The 21,416-nt window shown below is 33.4% G+C and overlaps 1 protein-coding gene across 1 annotated transcript in view; it reads left to right on the top strand.

Moving 5' to 3' along the window:
* The first annotated feature begins 218 nt into the window (after positions 1 to 218).
* STK31 (serine/threonine kinase 31) overlaps positions 219 to 21,416 on the top strand; it is a 65,088-nt gene continuing 43,890 nt past the window's right edge. Inside the window, 8 exon segments of the mRNA XM_032483849.1 lie at positions 219 to 335; positions 1,889 to 1,935; positions 2,025 to 2,077; positions 7,350 to 7,448; positions 12,409 to 12,483; positions 13,743 to 13,901; positions 18,556 to 18,914; positions 19,901 to 20,075. Of these exon segments, the coding sequence (XP_032339740.1) occupies positions 319 to 335; positions 1,889 to 1,935; positions 2,025 to 2,077; positions 7,350 to 7,448; positions 12,409 to 12,483; positions 13,743 to 13,901; positions 18,556 to 18,914; positions 19,901 to 20,075 (984 nt within the window). The 5' untranslated portion in view covers positions 219 to 318.

Below are 21,416 nucleotides of genomic sequence, written 5' to 3'. Positions count from 1 at the left end.
TCAGGTGTAGGACATACCCCCCCCCCGTAAGTCTTGCGCGCGCAGCCTCTGTGCGTTGCTTTCCGCGTGCGTCGCCCCACCCCGCAGGCCTCGCCCTAGGTAGGTCCTCGGCGGTCACGTGAGCGAGGCAGCTGCTCACGCCAAGCCAGGGTGATGGCGCAGCAACAAGCGCGCAAGCGCAGTGTGGAGCCCGAGCGGAGGAGGCGAGCAGGGTAAGTTTCTGCACGTGCGCGACGGCAGGCTGACGGAGAGCCACAGTGGCGGCGCGGAGCCAGAGGGCCCAGCTGTGGGGCCTGGGGTCGCTTTTCTAGAACTTCTATGGCGGAAAGCGTGAGGTCAGTAGTAGTCCGTTTGGTAGGATCGTTGGTGGCTGCTTCAAGGACGGTATTTTCACCCCTGGTTGTGTTTAGGTCTACAAGTAAGGGCGAGGCCCAGTTCCGGGCCTTCTTGTCTCCGAGCCCCTCGGCCTGCCTGCCCGCTTCTGATGGTGACGGGGACCCCAGTTTCTGACTGGTACCGGCAGGCAAAACCGCCTTGCAGATATCTGGGCCTTGCGTGTTCTGGGTGAAGACGGGGACGTGTAGGCCTCCTGTAGGGTGGCATTCCTTCTTTCCGCAAATTCTGTGCCATTTAAACTTCCAAATCCCTCATGAAATAGGTGTCAAGGAGCGACGTGAACTCGCTCATTCCAAATTCTCGATGTGAATCGAAGTTTTGGAAGTGCTGTGTGGTAATCCAGGTTTGCAGAAAGTAGATGCAGCGTCAGTTCCTTCAGAATCATTGCACAAAAGTCTTTTTGACCTCTTTGAAAATAAGATTTTAAAGTTGTTCTAGTAATGGCTTTTTAGATGGTGTGGTACAGTTTCTAAAGCAAACATTTTAATTTTTACTAAGTTTAAGCGGATGTCTTCCCGATGAATATAGTAGCCCTAAACAGATTCCAACTTTGGATTTACAACTTTTTGCTCAATTTAAAAATTACTTTTGGCCAGTAATCGAGGAAGGATCCTTGTTTTCAAGATATTATGATGCTACCGAGTGAAAAAAAAATTAAGTTGTAACAAAAATCAGAATAAAGTTTAAAAAATTTTTATGATACCCCCTCCCCCCATGACAAAGTATTAACTTCTTTTATAGTTCAGAGAGCATTTGGAGCTTTTGGTATAGTGATGTTCTTAGTCAGCTTTTAAAGTTCTTTAAAAAATCTGTTATTTTCAATCTCCTTCAAAGAGCTAACGGTGATGCGTGTGAAGTGCAATGTTCTAGTGTATTAAGGATAAAATTATAAACTAGTAGACTTTTATTTTGAAATATTTTGCAGCTGGGAAAGCATATTATATATTGAAAATTATTTTTGAAGCTATAGGTAAAATTTGATTCATTTTGCAGTTTTTAAATGTAAGATATCTTCAAAAGCAAAAACCACTATGCCTTTTAAATAGGATTGATATTTTTATTTAAAGATTAAATATCAGCCTGAAGCATTTGTTTTATATGTATTTGTGTTTTTTGTTTAAATTGTCGAAGTCCTACTCTTGAGGGGGCATCAGTTCTTTTAAAGGAATATGCATATTGTTTTGAAGTATTCATGCAACAGATCAAAATGTGCCTAAATTATACACTTCAACATAAATTTGTAAAAGTTTGGTTGAAGGTAATTTCAAAGACAGATACTGCATGTGATGAAATAGCAAAATACTGTATACTTGGAACAAAATAATTACTGAAGAAAATATCTGAGATCGTCTTATAGTATACAGTTTGAATTTTGATAACTTTATTTAGGACAAAACATACTGGAGAAATTTGAACATTAAATGCTTTAGTCTTTATTCACTGTTAATGGACAGATTAATAGAACCTAATTCAATCTATTGAATTGTTTCAGTTTTTCAGGAATTGTCCAAATGGATGAAAATATACATTACAATAAAGGTACTGACACTAAAAATTATTTTTGGTTGCAAAGAGCTAGGTAATCTTGATACATTTCTAACTTTGTTTGCATTATGATTTGATTTTAGTTGAAGATGTGGTTGGAAGTCATGTGGAAGATGCAGTAACATTTTGGGCCCAGGTAAATAGTAGCCTGGTTGATTTCCTCTCCCACCTCTCCCTCCACTAACTTAGGTCCTCCCCAACAAAAAGAAAAATTAGAAACCCTCTGATGTGTATATATCATTGTTACTCTCAGTGTTTAATTTTTATTAAATGTTATTTAACATAGGGCATTCTTAGAAGATGAATGATCACAGCTGGGACTTAATGCCTGAATTATGAGTAGTAGGCTCATAATAACACTGAGTTAAAATTAAGAACAGGAAGATTGTAATTGTGGTTTCAGAATTACACTCAATTTAACACCAACAGTCTAGACTGAATAAATTACCGAAGATTCTGAGGAAACTTGTATTTGTGAAGTTACAGCCCCATCTAGGGGTCTCTGCTAAGATTGTTTCTTAAGAGATTAAGTTTTAAAATCTCAATCATTTTTTCTGTTGGCTTAATTTTGAATTTGAGATACAGTATCTTTCTCACTATATAGTTGGAAGCACTAATGGAACATTTATAATTTTCTGTTGGCAGGCTTCAAGTCAGATAAGTTTACTCAGTTTTAAATACAAAGCAAAGCACCAAAGTACTATGTTCCATTATTTAATAAAGTGAATCCCTCTAATATACACAATTACTCATTAATTTTTAATTTTGTGAACTACACATGTTATGAGAGGGAAGGGAATAACATTTCTCCATACTTCTACAGCATGAAATCTTTTTGTGGGGGTGGAGTGAATTAGCAATGTGGGAAATAGAAATTTACATAGAAATACAAATTTATGGTTATAAAAATCCTATTTCTATATAGAAAGGTTATAGAATAATATGGAGAACTCAAAGTTCTTAAATCTATATTTAAGAAAATGTAGAAGGATGGTTTTCGTAAAAAATTTTCCGCAAATGTACGTCTCTGTTTATGCACATATTATATAAAGGGTGCCCACATGTTCTGATTTTAGCCCTCATTGTCTCTGCATTAATGGTACCTGTGTTCCTCTCAACAGTGTCCAAGTTTGGATGATAAATGATACTTTTAAGCTTGCTATATAGGAGCAACATTTATTCGCTTAAAGAAGATTTTCTAGACCAGCACTTTCTGGTAGAAATATAATGCAAACCACATAAGTAATTTAAAATTTAGCAGACACATTAAAAAACTAAAAAGAAACAGGTGAAATCAATTTTAATAAATACATTTTATTTAATTCAGCATATCCAAAATATTTCAAAATGTAATCAACACAAATATGTTAACAAGGTGTTTTATTTTCCTTTTTTTATACTAAGTTATCGAAATCTGGTGTATATTTTAGACTAGCATGTCTTAAATCACACTGGCCATGTTTTGGGTAAGTATTGGCTATTGGTCAGTGCAGCTGTAGACTTTCATTTTTATTGACTTTTATGTGAAGCTATTGCTTGAATTTAGAGCTATGGTTTAAACCAGGAGTCAGCAAACTGTTTCTGTAAGATGTTGGATAGTAAATATTTGAAGGTTTGTGGGTTATATAGTCTCTGTTGCGACTATTCAACTCTGCAGAAGCTGCCGTGGTAGTGCAAAGGCAGCCATAGACAGTACATAACAAACAGCTGTGATCCATTAACATTTTATTTACCAAAACAAGCGGCAGAGCCCATAATTTGCCAGCCTCTGATTTCAGCCATGAAGTTGAGACCCCTTAGAAATTTAAACACATTTTAAAAAGTGAGGAAACATGTCTTAAGTGGATGAAAAGATTAAGAGTTAAAACTACCAAGGCATCCATATGAATCAAATGATTTTTTTTGAGAAGCAAATTGTTTGCACACGTATGTGCAAATCCATACTAGAGACAGGCCCTGTGTGTGCCCCTTTGATGGCTGTAATAAGAAGTTTGCTCAGACGACTAACCTGAAATCTCACATCTTAACACATGCTGAGGCCAAAAACAAGAAGAGAGATAAGACCCTTCTCAACCTCAGGAAGCATCTTCCAGGAGTATGATTGGGGATAAATACGCCTCTCCTTTGTATATTTTTTCTAGGAAAGATTTTTTAAAATGAGCGCTACACATTTAAGGGACAGATTTTGATAAGTAAAAATTAAAAGAAAACGTCAGTAAGATGACATTGCTAAGATGCTCTGTCTTGCTCTGTATTCTTATTTCAGAAACATGGTGTTTTTGTAAAATGTGGTCCCAACAAGAGGGCAATTTGTGAACTTTGCATCAAGAGAGAGTTCTTTATACAACAGTGCTAAAATTGGGACTTCTTTTCACATTCTTATAAATATGAAGCTCACCTGTTGCTTACTATTTAAAAAATTTTGTTTTCGTAGTGTACATACTGTATACTTTTTGGGGATATGCTTAGTAATGGTACGCATGATTTTCTGGAGGTTGATAACTTTACTTGCAGTAGATTTTCTTTAAAAGAATGGGAAGTTACATGCATACTTCAGAAATATTTTCCTTAAAAAATATTTTCCTTTAAAGAAAAGTTATATAGGTTTTGTTTGTTATCTTGATTTTGTCTATTCCTTTATGTTAACACATTTTGTATAATTGTATCGTATAGCTGTATTGTATCAGATAGTATCAAAATTAGATGTATTTAATAGTGTTAGTCAGTTTAAACCCATTTTAGTCACTTTTTTTTCCCTGAAAAATATTGCCAGATGCTGATGTTCAGTGTAATTTCTCTGCCTGTTCAGTTATAGAAGGTGATGCTCAGTTATAGAATGTATCAAACCTTTTAACACCTGATTTGTACATCCCGTGTAACAGAAAGGGCAACAATTAAATAGCAATCCTACAGAAAGATTATGGCAAGGAAAAAAAAGAAGCAAATTGTATTGGAATGGGCTGTTGAAGAAGAGTAAATAGGGATTTAGGAATATGTGGAGGCAGGTCAAGATGAAGATCTGTTCACATATATTCTCTGTTTTTCTGCCACTGTGGATTTCTGCCGTTGAAGCCACTTATGTGAGAACACTTCAGAATTTTTGGTAGGTCTAGTTTGATGGGTGGCAGCTGAAGAATCTAAATATTTGACCTCCACCTTTATTTGAAAAAAAGAGCTTCCATTTTTGCTAGTCCATATGCCTACAAAATCTAAGTATGTGGAATATTTTGATGTGTTTTGAACTCCTTTATTTAGCTAATTTCAGAGGTTTAGGTTTATTCACAAAAGCTGCTGCTTTTTTTTTTTTTTAAATCTTTTTGTGGGGGGAGGTAATTAGGTTTGCATATTTACCTTTGATGGAGGTTCTGGGGATTGAACCCAGGACCTTGTGCATGCTAAGCACACACTCTACCACTGAGCTATATACCCTCCTTCCCACAAAAAGCTGCTTCTAATGTGTCTTGGGATCAGTTTAAATTTGCTTCCCCTTTTTACTGTATATTGGTACTGATATTCATCATGATGTCCTTTGAACTGTTCTTTCAGTTGTCAGAGATAATCATGTTCTTTCTAACCTTATTAAATGTTTTATTGATAATTTTTAAAGAACATATATATATTTAACTGTTTATTTTGAAATAACATTAAGACTTACAGGGAAGTTGTAAAATTACTTTCTTTATATCCTTCACAAGCTTTCCTTGATGGTAGCATTTTACATAACCATAGTACAATGGTCAAAGCCAGGAAATTAATGTTAGTACAGTGCTATTAACTCTTAAAAAATTTTTTTTATTATTTTACCAGTTTTTTTCTTTCTTCCCTTCCTTCCTTCCTTCCTTTCTTCCTTCCTTTCTTCCTTTCTTCCTTTCTTCCTTTCTTCCTTTCTTCCTTTCTTTTTGTTTCTATTCCAGGATCCCACATTATATGTAGTTGTTGTGTATCCTTAGTCTCCTCCAACCTTTGGTAGTTCCTTTATACTTACCTTTCATGATTTTGATATTTTTGATGAGTACTGGTCAGTTATTTTATAGAGTATCCCTCAGTTTGGATTTGTGTATGATTTCTCTTAAATGAATTGGTAGTAATACTATGGAATTGATGTCCTGAAAGTACATCATGTTGGGGATTTATGATGTTGATATATTTCATTATTGATGATGTTAACCTTGATCTGCTTGGTTAAGATGGTAACTGCTGGGTTTCTTAACTGTAAAGTTACTGTTTTTCCTTTGGTAAGTAATGTTTTAGAGGGAGATACATTGAGGCTATCTAATCTTATTTCTCTTAAACTTTTTATCCACAAATTTCATTATTTATTACTGTGGCATTTGCCTGATGATGATTTTCTATTTTCCTCATTCCTTCTACATTTCTTAATTGGAATTCCTCTGTAAGGAAGAACTGTCTTGTCTCTGCCATTTATTTATTTATTTATTCAATTATTTATATTAATATAAACCCATGGATATTTATTCCATGGGTTATAATCTAGTACTATTATTATTTATTTTGTTGTTTAAATTGTTCAAGCTTTGGCCATTAGGAGATTATTAATATTGGCCACTGTATCCTTTAAACATACATCTGTTCTTTTTTGAATATTTCTTTATTTTCTGTCACCACCAGATGTTCCAGGATCATCTTTTATTTCTCTGTCGTAGCCCTGGAATTAGCTACTCTCTGAAGAGCTCTTACTCCTTTTATTGGAGAATGGTATTTAGAAATCAAGATTTGAGTACTATGTGTGCTTATTACTAAGACATATATATACACACATGAATTCATGCTGGTAACTGCCAGTTGTAATCTAACACTGCCAGGTTTATTCTAGCCTTCCTTCTTTATTTGTAACTTATTTCCTCTCTGCTTTTATTATTTACTGTATGTTTATTTATTTGTTCAATCCTAGGATACACCTAAAGTAGTTTCAAAATTGTTAATGCATGCTCCTCTGAGAAATTAATTTACTAACTAGAGTGCAATATTTATACCTATACATTTGGAAATTGTTTTTACATCTGTTTCCTTTACACAACAAATATGTAAGCATACCCATATCATTTAACCAAAATACGGTAACTATTTTAAGCAATCAGAATTTGATCTGAAGTAAAATCTAGACAGTTGTTTAAAGTTACCTCTTCATATGATACTAGTAATACTTGCTATCTTAGTTTGAATTCCAAGTAATTTGAATTCTCTGGGAAGTAAAAATTTTCTATAGCTTAGTTCCATTTCTTATAAAGAACTCATTTAAATTATGAAAAAATTAACGATATAAGAATTGATTTAATTTCTAATGCTTCAAAATCCTTTAAGTATTATGCTTAGTAGAACCCTCATTTGCATAATGCTGTCAAATAATATTTTACTGAATCTTACACCGTATCTCTTCTTCCTTCTAGAGTATCAATAGAAATAAGGATATTATGAAGATTAGTTGTTCACTCTCTGAAGTTTGTCCTCATGCCAATTCAGTTTTTGGGACCCTTGATCCAAAGAAGGTGAGCTGTATTCTTGGGTATAATTATTCCATCTTCCCTATTAGCTTTCCTATGTCTAAGATTTTACAGTTTTTGGAATTTTTGATATATTAGAAAGAGGCAAGTTTTAAAAATTTGTATAAACTACAGTCATAATAAATTTATTCTTTCACAAATACTTATGAACTATCTGCTATATACCAGGCACTGTGTTTAAGTATTGAATATACAGTGGTAAACAAAATAGAATCCTTGCCTTTGACATTGATTCACAAAAAATTTGTAAGAGATATATTTATGGAGAATAGTTGAACGATACATACATATATTTTTAATTGATGTATAACTTACAGTAAAATGTATACCTCTTGATGAATTTTGACATTTGTATGCTTCTATGTAATTACCACCCAGATCAAGATACAGTTCTGTCACCCCAGAAATTTCCCTCAGGCCCCTTCTCAGACAGTTCTTGATCAGTAGTTTTCCTAACAGAGGTAATCATTATTCTGATTTCAATCATCATAGGTTCATTTGCCTGTCCTTAAATTATATAATATATACTCTTTTGTGTATGTCTGACTTCTTTTGTTCAACATAATTTCTGAGATTTAGCCACATTATTGTGTGTATTGGTAGTTTGCTCATTGTATAAATATACCAAAATTTATCTGTTCTCCTTTGATAGGCATTTGGATTGCTTTTAGCTTTTGGCTACTGTGAATGAAACTGCTATGAAATCCTTATACAAGCCTCCTGCTGGATGCTTTAACTTACTTCTTTTGCACATATATCTAGGAGTAGAATTGCTGAGTCATAGGTTAGGCATGTTTCACTTTAGTAGGTACTGGCCAATCAGTTTAGCAAAAGTACTGAACCAGTTTTGCATCCTTACCAGCAAAGTAAGAGAATTCCAGTTCCTCCATGTCCTCACCAACCCTTTGTATTGTCAGTCTTTCTAATTTTACCCATTCTGGTGGGTGTGTAATGTTATGTTGTGATTTTTATTTTATTTTCCTGATGAGTACTGAGCTTGAGCATGCCTTTCACGTTTTATTAGCCATTTGGATATCCTCTTTTGTGAAGTACCTATTCAGATCTTTTTCTAGTTTTTAAGGTTGTCTTGATTGATCTGTAGGAAGTTCTAGACAGTCAACCCTCCATACTCATGGGTTCCGCATTTGTGGATTCAACCAACTGCATATCAAAAACATTCCCCCCAAATTCCAGAAAGTTCCAAAAAGCAAAACTTGAAATTTGCCATGTACCAACATCTATTTACATAGCATTTACATTGTATTAAAGATTACAAGTAATCTAGAGATGATTTAAAGTATATGGGAGGATGTGTGTAAGTTATATTGCAATTACTGCACCATTTTATGTAAGGGACTTGCACATCCTTGGATTTTGATATCCAGAGGGGTTCCTGGAACCAATCTCTTAGGAATACTGAGGGACAGCTTGCATATGTTCTTTATATGTTCTGGATATGAGTCCTTTGTCTTATATGTGTACTGCCAGTGTCTTCCCCCAGTCTGTGGTTCCCTACTCCTTTCTTGACAACATTTGAAGTCTTATTTTGGTTTCCTTTTTTGGTTTGTGCTTCTGTTTCCTAGTTAAGAACTCTTTACTTACCCCAAGTCATGACTATATTCTCCAAATTTTTTTTTCCCCTGGGAGCTTTTGCCTTTTGCATTTAGGGCTATGGTTACCTTCAGTAAATTTTTGGTTGTAATGTGAAGTAGAGGTCAAATTTAATTATTTTCCATATGGATATCCAGTTATGTCAGCACAACTTATTGAAATGACAGTTCTTTCTTTGTTGAATTGTGTTGGAATCTTTGCTTTATATCAGGTGACTATATGAGTGTTAACCATCTTTTTCAAAGGAATAAATGCCTGTAGTCTTGGATGCATCAATTTCTCTGCCAAGAATTTGCCCTTTGGACATTTAAGTACACAAAGATGTTTGTACAAAGGTACTAATTGTAGCATTACTTGTAATAGGCAAAAGTGAAGATTAACTAAATATCCTTTAATACAGTATAATAAGTAGTAATAATAATGATAGCTAGCATTTGAATCTTACCCTTTTTGAGGCAGTGTTCTAAGCCCTTTGCGTGTACTAACTCATTTAATACTCACAGCAACCCTGTGAGGCAGATGTTATAGGTTTTATAGGGTTTTTTTTTTTTTTTTAAAAGAAATTGATACACAGCTAGGGTAACTATGAAAGTCACCAGTTAGTTCATGGCAGATCAAATATTTAAATTCACAGCTCACTTTCTTAACTGTTACCATATATTGGAATAATTAATGAATTCTGGTAGATCCTTATTTTGGAATATTAAGTTATCATCTCGGGGGCTGATAACTAGGGTAAGGCAAGTGCAAAATTTAAGGAGGTACTTACACAAGCGCAGGGTTGGTACCTCAGATTGAGTGCCTCTAAATCTTGTGTCCTGGGTGCCTTGCTTGTCTTAACCTAATTCCAAGCCTGGTTATTTAAATGAGGGAGATAGAGCTCTGTATTTTGAGGAATTTGGGTGCAAAATAGTGTATTTAAAATGAGCATACTTGTGTAAATAAAAAAGCATAAATCCTTGTGTCCTGTGAAATCAGTGTAAATGTAGAATTATTTGCAGGAGGTGCATGTTAAAGACTGTTGGAAAGGAAGTCTTACTCTACCTCTTTTGATATACTTTGACTTTCTTTTAGTAATGTGCCTTTATTTAGTTTTATTTAAAAATAATTATAAAACCCCAATGGCACTATATAAAAATGTGTAAAAAGAAGAAATTTAGAAGAAAAGGAGGAATGTAGCTTGGAGCTAGCCTCAGAATGGATAAAGTAATGCAATTTATGAAGTTTTTAGGTTTTTTTCTTTTTAAAACATCCTTGTAGTCTATGACTATGTTTAATAGTGTTATAAATTAAGATGTACTTGTTTTTCTTCTTTTGAACTGCAAAATAAATTACTTGGTTTACAAAAAATTCACACTGTTTCCATAGATACTTCTCATTATTGCTTAGCTGCTCTGATTATCCATGAATGGATTATACTTTGTAAATTTTCCTTAGTGATTGAATGGTTCTCTCTTTCTTACCATGTAGCCAGGATGTGGGGTCTGAATTGTGGAGTTGTGGGAGGAAATTGGGACCAGGCCCAGTAGGGGTGAATATATAGTTTTGACTATACTCTCAAGACAAATAAACCTGTTTGGGAATGCTTTGTATTTTTGATGGTTGTTGTGATTATTCATACTGACAGAGCCAAGAACTTTAGATTCCTCAGTTTGGTCGGGTCCCAGCTCTGTTCCTGGATACACTTATCGCCACTTCTACCTACACTGTGTTACAGTGATATACCATTTCTGTCACCTACCTTATATTGAATTGTTAATTATATTGATGTTATTATTACAAAGTCTTAACTAAAGATAATGTGACCCTTTGCAAAGTTTGAAATTAGATAGGACTGTTGATTATCAGCTATTTTTGCTACTAAACCTGTTTTCTTGCTGAAAAATAAAGACATGGTTGGGAGAGAGTACCACGCCATTTTGTGCTCTCTCTTGCACTCCAGTTGTTGAATGTTAGCGGAGGGAGCCAGAGTTAAGTGCTAATTGAACACTCTTGTCCTTTGTAGCATTTGCTTTGTTAGATATCCATTTGTATGTCTAAATTGATTTGTACTTTGTTGCTGTGGGGAGTTAAGGATTTTTAGGTTTCACCGTGTGTATTCCTTTTGCTTTAAAATCTATGAATTTGTCCTAGTTCAGAATGATATACTTAAAGTTAATTTTATACTCCATCGCTTAAAGCCATGCTCCTTAACCTTTGTTTTGTTATGACCTCTAAAGTGTTTTTTTTCTTTAATGGGTTTCCTCCCCATGAGATTTTTAACACCACAGATAAACTGTATATCTGTTTATGTTGTCAGGTATGGTTGAACTTTGGAGGGCTATAAACCCTATAATATCTAAGTTTAATATCTAAGTAATATCTAAATTTGTAATATCTTGTAATATTGTAATATCTGAGTTTCTCCTCCGTACTCCCAAGAACCAGTTTTCATTCCCTTGGGGGTAATATTCCCCCCATTGAGAATGTGTGATTTAAAATGGTTATCAACTTGGGGTGACTTTGTATCCTGTGCTCCTATCCCCAGGAGACATTTGGCAATGTCTGGAAACATTTTTGATTGTCACAATGGAGTGAGTGCTATTGGCCTTTTGTAGTTAGAGGCTAGAGGGGATATCCCCAAACATCCTATAATGTATAGGAAAGAGGACAGCCCTTATCCCCCCACCAAAAAATTAGCCTGTCTCAGATGTCAGTAGTGCTGAGGTTGAGACACAGACTTAAAGTATGTAAATTTTTCTCTTTGTTCTTTTATTGAATGTTTATTTATTTATTCACTTGTATTTATAATAACGCTGAAATCCTTATATATAAAGTAAAAAGTATAAAAGTCTTTCTTGGCTAATAGGACATAGGGATCCCACCATGTTTGAGAATTAGACTTAAGTGGCATTTACTTGGCATGTTTATGTTTTAAGAACAATTAATTGTACAGTTATGTCATCAGACATTAAAACAGCATGATTTTAAGTCTTTGATGCTTCTGCCTTTTTTTTTTTTTTTGAATTTTCTGTTTTTACATCTTTCCACTTCTCTCTTTTTCTTTCTTTCTTTCTTTTTTTTATTTTGGAAAGGCAGAATAGCATAATGGACTCTGAAGTCAGTTGTCTGAATTCTGTTTCTGCTGCTTACTAGCTTATGACTAGCACATAAAGGTGAAAACAAAGTACCTGCCTCAGTAGGGTTGTTGTGAGAATAAAATAAATTATTATATATAAAGTGCTTATTGATGTATAGCAAATGCTTAATAAATGCTAGCCATTATTGTGATCTACAAAGTATGCTTTGACTCATTAAGATGCCAAATAATTTTACTTTCTTTTTCTCTTTGTAGATTTATGGTGGATTATTTTCTGAAGATAAATGTTGGTACAGATGCAAAGTACTGAAAATCATCAGTGATGTAAAGGCAGGAACAAGTGTTCAGTTTTCTTGCTCTGAGGAATATTTATCCTGGTTCCAAACTTTGATACTTATTTTAGCCCTTCATTGCTTATTCATAGTAGTAATAAAATCTGATGGAATGAACTTATAGATTGATTAAAACATACATTTTGTTCCCCTAAAGAACACAAAAGAACTGAATTGCTTAAAAAATCCAGGTCAGACTCAGGAATATTCTTCTGACTTTAAGTTGTCATATAGTCATTCCAGATTGTCCAAGACTAGATTATATAATTTATGGATTATTTTTGGTGGCCAATTGGTTCTTGGTACCTCAATTCTTAACAATTATGTTTGGTTCTTGCTAAGTAATTCAAAAGTTCATTCTGTTAAGATTGAGTAGGAAAAGAACATTTGATGAAGTTATCTTTTACTTAATTGATGTGTATATTGTTAATAATTGGTTTGCCACTTTCTCCTGTCTTGGTTAAACGTGATGAATTTTTTTTTTTTGTGTTTGGCTATTTTATTTTTTACATTGTGAACTTGTAGGAGATTTTTAAGGAAATTTGTGGAGTTAGGTTTCTGAATAGCTGTTTTGGTGGCAATTGCACATTGCAGGATGTACAAAAGCATCTCTCTAGGATTTCCTTTACTGTATTTTTCTATGTCTATTTTATTGGATTTAAAATATTTCATAATATATATATTTTGTAAATATTATTCTTGGTGTAATGAGATAAGATGAAACACTTTATATAGATATAGAACTGGAGGTAAGGGTGAATTTGATTCATTTCTGAAGGTCTGTTTAATAAATGGAGTGGGTTTAATTTTTATCAGAGGAGATTTCATAACTTTGCCTTTCTTTTCAGATTTTATTGTCTCCAACTTGAATTTAAGAATGTTGATTGATTTTTTTTGACATTTGAGATAGGAGGATCATAGCTTCATAGATTTATGTTTGTTTAGATACTATTGTTAAAAGAATAAAAATGAGAAATGGTACTGTTCATAGTACTATTTGGTCCTAGTTGAACTAGAAATCCCTGGGATCGCATAGACTATAGATTTTCTTCATTTTGAAGATATTACTGGACCTCTCATTCCTGAATACATTTTGTCAGTTTCAGGTAAAATGCTATCATGATTTACAGGGAATTAACAGAGAGCAAATGGGCAGTTTCTTTGGAGATTTAATTCTGTATTAGTATTTCTCTCATTCTGTATTAGTTTTCCTAGTACAGTTCTGTATTAGTATTTCTCTCATTTTTTTTTCCCCAGTGTCTGGTGAGATATATTGATTATGGCAATACTGAAATTCTGAAGCGATCTGATATAGTTGAGATTCCCTTGGATCTGCAATTTTCTAGTGTTGCCAAAAAGTATAGACTTTGGGGACTACAGATTCCTTCTGGCCAGGAAGTTACCCAGTTTGATCAGGCAAGACCCTTATTTTTAATATTTTTGTTAATGAAAGTAAAACTATATGCTTGAAATAAAACTTAAGAGTGGTTAAAATCCATTAATTTTCTTTAATATAAAAGCTTGTATAAATTCATGAAAAATATGAAATTATAGACTATTCAAAAGCAGTTATGTAATATATTTGTGCTCATCTTTGCTAGGTAAACATTCTTGATCAGATAAGATTGTTATATATGCGTATATATGCACTTATATAGTAAGTGGTTTCTTCTGATGTGAAAGCTTGAGAGGATAGTCTCTTTCATGATGGAGAAAATGATGAATATAATTACTCTGTTGTCTTTTGCTTTTGAGAATGTATTTACTAAAAAAAGTGATCTTTAATCTAGCTCTGGCCATAAATATCACAGATTTTAAATTAGTGCAGTTGTAGATAATTAGATTTGATCATTTTGGCAGAGGCTCATGCTGTTTAATGTCATAATTGACAGTGATGTTCTGCTAATCTAGATTTCAGTTTGTAATAATTTCCGTGAATTTTGGGTTAACAACCTAATTCTGAAAGACATCTGATAATTTCAGGGGTAGTCTTATAGGAACCCTGCCTCCTTTTAAAATCTGTGCAATAATGGTGTTCTTTTGGTATCTCATACTGCTGTTGAGGAAATATTACATTGCAAAATAATCACACTTGTATTTTATTTACCAGCTCAGATAACTTAAATGAAAATGATTTAATCAGCACTAGAAGGAACAGTAAAATTTGAAAACCTTCTCTTGGCCTCTTTTTTTGTTTGTTTTTAGAATCTTCTAGGTTGTTGGGTGTAGTTTTATCTGCACTATAGTTACTTACAAAAAAAGTTTCTTAGAACTCTGTCTCATAAACAGAGTAAAGCATAGAAATTATTGTAAAAATAAACCCTAAAATTTTGGTTTAAAATCTAAAATTTATTACTTTTTTCTTTACTATAAATGTTTTGACTAATGTAGAGGCTTGTTTTGACTTCCTTGCATGCCTAGAACTGTAGAATCTTAACATTTATAAACCTTAGAATTCACCTGCTCTCACCTTACTGTTTTACAAATAAAGAAGTTGAGTTTACAACAGTTAAATGACTTAAAGTCATAAAGCTCAAGTCCATTGCTCTTCTCATAGTAAGATGATATAAAATTTATGTTGATTGAAACAAACATGAATCAAGGGAAAAAGGTGTTTTTAAAAAAGTTAGTTTTGGAACAGAAGAAGGAAACTTCTGTTATTGAGAATGTTTTATATGCTTCATAGATTCTTAATAGGTGGTGCTATTTGTATTTGCATGCTTATGTCCAGTAAAAAGACTATTGATTAGAGTTGAACTAATTAGCAAACTGAATGTTTTCTGGAAAAAATAGTTATTCTTGAATGTCTCTGATTAGAAAGTCCATGTTTAGCCATTAATTCTCAAATCAAGACTCAAATGTAATTGCCTATAGGAAGTCTTTGTTAATACCCACCATTCATTCTGCTGTAGCTGTTTTGGTCAGTGTGTAAGGCATGTAGAGTTTTAATTTTTTCCTCCCCTCATAAGGTGGTGAGTTTGGTGGAGATAAGATTTTCTTGGTAGAGAAAAGATTTTATTCATTTCTCTATGCCTAATCTCCCTGTTTCTGCCTGTTAGGTGTTAGATGAGCATCCAGTTTATCTAGTATTTGAACGAATTAATGGATAGATAGGGATTCAGTTTAAAAAAAAAAAAAAAAAAAGAGAGCCGCTTCCAGAGGGTGTCCTGGGCACTGAAATACCTTCAACACATTTTTAAACGAACACTTTCACACCCATGCTATATAGCACAGTTGAAATTGATACTCAAAATGGTGGTTACAAATTGCTGAAGATCAAAGGAGATTAAATTATGTCCTAAATGCCTTTTTTACTTTGAAAATTTGTATGTAGAATCAGGGAATGAAAGCTAGAGATTGAAATATAGATTTAACAGTTTAAAGGTCTTTTAACATGTCTTCTGATATATCCAGACAAGATTAGGTAGACTAAGAAAGCAAGTAATGAATAAAGCTGAATAAAGCTTCAGAATAAAGCTTACCAATTTGGAAAACAAAATGAAATATATCTTAGAAAAGTGACATCTTTTTTTAATGATTGAAAGCTCTATTTTCTAAACCAATGACTAGATTTACTTAAAAGGTATATTTTATACCCTTTAAATAGCTAAATATGCTTAAAAATACATATCTAGGTCTATCTCTAGCACACAGATTTAATAGCAACTATAACACTTTTCATTGTAAAGATTAAATATTAAGGCATTAAAAAAGCATATATGGGCTATATATTAATGATAAACTATAATATTAAAATACCCACATGTCATCTACTCTGTCTTTTTTTGTTAGAGTTTAGGAGAACTCAGATTTTATTCCAAATTTAGGGTTCTGTCTTTGTTGTTATATATGATTCAGGGAGAATGTGATTGAACAATTTTGTACTAGTTGTGATTGGTGATCATAACTTAAAAAGAATTTGACTTCAGAGAAAAATCTAGAAATCAGATTTGTGCATAAAAACTTTTATGTAAGGAGTGGTATACCTTTAGAATATTCATCTTTGGGTGATTGAAACTTTTGTAAAAAGAAGATTATTTCCAGTTAAATTCATGTTGCCCCAGGACAGAGTTTCTTGAAATGTTAAGAATTCCACACATTGCAGCAATAATTTTCAGACACTGTCACTTCCATTAAGATTGATTAGGGGTGGAAGTTGTACTTGGATTTTAGGTAGACTTTCAACATTAAGGATGAAATTCAGGGTTTTTGTATGAAAGAAGTTAACTAAAAATTACATTCTGATTGGTCAAAATCTTAATCTGATGTATTTCAGTGAATTAGATTTTGAGTTTATTAGCTTTGCCTGCTTGATTTCATTTGTTGGTGATGCCTTCAGGACCATCTTTGCTTTCTATATTGGTGTTCTTGATGAATTCAAGTCTCTCAATATGTATGTATTTTTAATTTTTATGATTTGAAAAATTTATTAAACCTTTGTTTTTGGTAACGTGAAATTGTCATTTTGGCTTGTGGATTAAAAAAATATTTTTTCTTTTGGGTAGTGATGGTTGGCTATCCTTGAGACTATATAGTTTGCCCTTTCAGATGCATCTTTCTAGGCCCAGGGGTTCTTAACCTGAACTTAAGACGTGTCACGGTGAAATAATTTTGTCTGTAGTTCTGTGTGTTTTATTTTATGCATTTAAAAACACTTTTCCAAGAGTTCCAGAGGGTTCATCAGACTGATAAAGGAGCTCTTGACATAGAAAAAGTTAAGAACTCCTACATAGGTTTCACTTCTACCTGCTATACTACTATGTAGGTAAAAACTAACTATTGATAGTTTCTCCCTATAAATATTATTTAGTTTCCTAGACCTTGAAAAATATTTTTCTCTCTCTCTTTTTTTAATTTAAAGGTGGCCAGCTTTTATTTTCTGGTTTTTAATGTGTTCTTTATGCTCTTGTTGTCTGGATTATCATTAGTATGATTTCCTATTTGGTTTGCTTTATTTGCATAAACTATATTGTTTTTCGAATTTACCTAGTGGGAATATAGCTAAAAATAAAGCTCCTCCCTATAAGAGAGATATGGCCCATAAGATTAATTACATCAGGTCCCTATTCCAAGGAACCAGTAAATTTCCCTTTTAAATAAATCTAGTTATTGATGTAGAAAATAGACCCAGTAAATTTGAGAAGTACCCATTTCTGTTTCAGATTTATGCTTTATATATTCTGAGAAATGATTCATTTCCTTTCCAGTGCTGGGTGAAAATTAGGTAAGGAACTTACAGAAATTTGAGAAGAGAAGAATTATCAAACTAGATCACATGAAAGTAATTTGAGGAATTTAAATTTCTAGAGGTGTAGGCAAGTTCTTATTAAAATTATATCTCAAGATACCTTCCAATTACAAATATGTTTTAGGTGTATCTTTGATCAGTGCTGTGGATGGATAATCAATAATTAAAAGTTATCTAATTACTAATGGCTTCTCCTATGCCACTTGTACAAGCATTGCTCCCTTAAACAAAATTCTATTTAAGAGGGTTTTGAATTTAGGAATTTCTAACATCTCATATTTCATAATTTTAATTTGCTGATTTTTAAAAAATTTATAGATGTTTTATGCTTTGAATTTGTTTTTTGCTCCTGCTCTTATCTTTAAAATGAAGAGTACCTGGTTCTGTCTCAAAATGATTTCTAAAGTTTTATTGAATTTGAGCACCTTTTCTAGATAGCAGAATTCATTTTTATGTACTGTAGCTCCTCAAGACACCTTTATATTTAGTTAGTTGGGGCCAAAATGGTCAGCACAATCTTCTTGGTTTAAAATAATTTTTCTAGGGTATTTAATTGTACATGTTTTAGAATTTATAAATATGGCCCCTATACAGGTATTAGCTGTACTTCTGGAAAGGATTTTAGCAAGTATGTAATTGGAATGTAGTCCTACACATGCAGAAGTATGTTTGCATTTAGCCAACAACAAGGTAAGACCACTTTTATTGAGATTTTAGAATGAAGAAGTATGATTGTTGAAAGAACTGGGGAGAAATAAAATGAGTGAAGAGGAACATGTTGGTGTGGCTGGTTTATGTCTTCATTTTTCCTGTCTTTCTTAGGGCAGAACCTTTTTGGGGAGCTTGATTTTTGAAAAGGAGATAAAAATGAGAATTAAAGCAACTTATCAAGATGGAACAGTTATTGCTCAGGCTGAGTATGGCAGTGTGGATATAGGGGAAGAGGTGGCTAAGAAAGGATTTGCAGAAAAATGCAAACTCACTTCCAGTACTAACATCTCTGAGGAAAAAAAATCAGATCCTGGTCCACTTGTCCTCAGGAACCTCAAAAGTCCCATTCCCTTGTGGGGACATAGATCAAACCAGTCAGCCTTCAGCAGGCCAAAGGGACGCTTAAGTGGGAAGTTGGCTCTTGACTTGAAGAATGAAAATGTTACAGGAAATCATATGACATTTCCAAAGTAAGACTGGTGGGATTTTTAGTCTTACTTTATTTCTTATTTATGGTAGAAGCCCTTGTCATAGTAGAAATCAGGGCTGATGGTTTTGAGTCCTCCAACTATGTCATTAATTTTAAGGGATGATAGTGATTATTTCTATTTTTCTTTAACATGTATTCCTCTCTGCTTTAGCAGAAATCTTTTAATTAAAAGCCATTTTGAAAGAAGACTCATTCCTGAATTGTTTAAAATTCACATACAAACTCTTCATTTCAACTCTTTAGAATACATTTATCAAGAATAAAAATCTACTCCTAAATCTAAATTATTCAGGCAGAACCAGAATTTCAGATAAGCTTTGAAGTTTTTTTCCATGGCTTTAAGAATATTTTAATGAGTTTTAGGGAATTACATTTCCTTTTTAACGAAAGAGAGGCTCTTTTTTCTTCCTGTGAAAACTTATTGTGATGAAATTTGATTATTACAAAAGGTGTTCACTTTTTAGGTAATTTCAAATAACAGACTTGAATCAGAAAGCCACGTTTGATGTTTAAAAGTACCAAATCATTCACATACTACTGTATTATCATCATCCAGGCCATGATGCCATGTCTTGGATGATATAGCTATTTGTTGGGGTCTTATCAGTGCTTTAGGAACTAAGCTGTCATATGGTGGTGGGGAGGAGGGATCGGAAGAAACTGATATTGAAGTGCTTTTTGCTGTATTTGCTGGAGTTATATTGCTATGAGGATATTGGAATATGGTTTCTTTGAGATTTGGGGGCATTGTTTTTGAAGTATGACTTCAGTTATAAAATCTAGTTTGCATTAAAATATTTTAAAAAATATTTTAAAATATTGAACTAGGTAAAGGTTTTAGATTAGTTTTCAAAATTAACTTTAAAATACATTATAGTATAAAAACCCCAAGATAATTTTGGATTTTGATCTCTGTCTTCCTTACATAGTTTGGTTTTTAAAATGAGTGAATTTGTTTTTGATAGGGAAAACTTTGGCTGTTGGTGACTTTAATTTAGGGTCTAATGTCAGCCTGGCAAAAATTAAGCAGGACCAGAAATTGATTGAAGAAAATGAAAAGCTTAAAACAGAGAAAGAGGTTCTTCTTGAAAGGTATACGGCATTGGAATTGAAAGTAGAACAGACTGCCCAGGAGCTACAGGTATGATACGTTCAATGGCTTAAGGTAAAGAATGACCAACTAGGAAATCTGTACATTCGCTTGCTCTTGTTTGTTTAAGTTTCTGTCTCCTTTCCTTTCCTTCCCTTCCTCTCCCCACTCTTCATTCTCTCCTTCTTTCTTTATATTTATTTATAGGTGAAATTTTTTCTTACACTACAAACTAACCATCTTTGAAGTTCATTGGATGTTTGTGAGTAATAATTTCACAGTTGGATTTCCTTTTATGTTCTTTAAAAAACTTTTAACTGTGGAAAATTTTAAACCTTTTTAAAAGAGAGATTCCTACATATTCATCACCCAGTTTTCACAATTGTTAAATATATGGGCGATCTTTATTTTAAATCTGTATCTCCTGAGTCATTTTAAAACAAATCCCATTCATAATATTTTACTGTATATACTTTAGTATGTATCTCTAATAGAAAAGAACTTCAAAAAAAGACATAACCATAATGCTGTTATACCTAATAATTAATAATTCCTTAATATCATTTAATATACAGTCAATATTCAGATTTCCCATATTATTTCATGAATGTCCTTTTTGGGTTGGTTTCTTGGAATCAGAATCCCAGTTAGGCCCATACATAAATTGCTTAACTTGCATCTTGTGTTGCTTAACAGGCTCCTTTATCTCCATGTATTTCCTTTTATGGTAGTTAGATCTCAAGGTTTGCTCAGATTCAGGGCTTTTTTTTTCCCCTCAAGAATACTGTGTGGTTTTCAAGTATGTCGTTTTTTCTGACACCAAATATGTTATCCTAGCACTACTTCTTCAGTTCTCTAACACCAACTGGATGCCTTACAATTAATTTTTGACACTAAATACTGGGAGTTATTGCAGACTCCACAAATTAGAGACTTAGTCTCATAGGACTTGACCCACCTCAGACACCAGCCACAATCAGGTGCCAGGCTACCCTACTTCTGCCTGGCTGACTATAAAATTGAGGGTTCCTATGACCCACCCCTATCCTCTGCCCTCAATTCAGAAATTCACTGAAACAGCTCACAGAACTCAGGAATGTACTATACTTACTATGGTTAGTGTTTTATTATAAAGGATATAATTCAGGGACAGTCAAGTAAAATCCCCCCCATAGAGGAAGTTATGATGGGGATGGAGGTGGGGAAAGGGATAGGGAGGTCTCTTGGCCTGCCACTCTCCCAGTACATGAATTTATTCACCAGTCTGGAAGCTCTCCCAAACTGCATCATTCTGAGTTTTTTTAAAATCAAGGTTTCATTCCATTGGCCTGGTTAAGTCATTGACCATTGAAAATTAAACTCAATCTCAGTCTCCAATCTTTAAATTCATAT

The sequence above is a fragment of the Camelus ferus genome, chromosome 7 (genome assembly GCF_009834535.1).
Source record: "Camelus ferus isolate YT-003-E chromosome 7, BCGSAC_Cfer_1.0, whole genome shotgun sequence".
Lineage (NCBI taxonomy): Eukaryota > Metazoa > Chordata > Mammalia > Artiodactyla > Camelidae > Camelus > Camelus ferus.
This window is presented reverse-complemented; position numbering and strand designations above follow the sequence as displayed.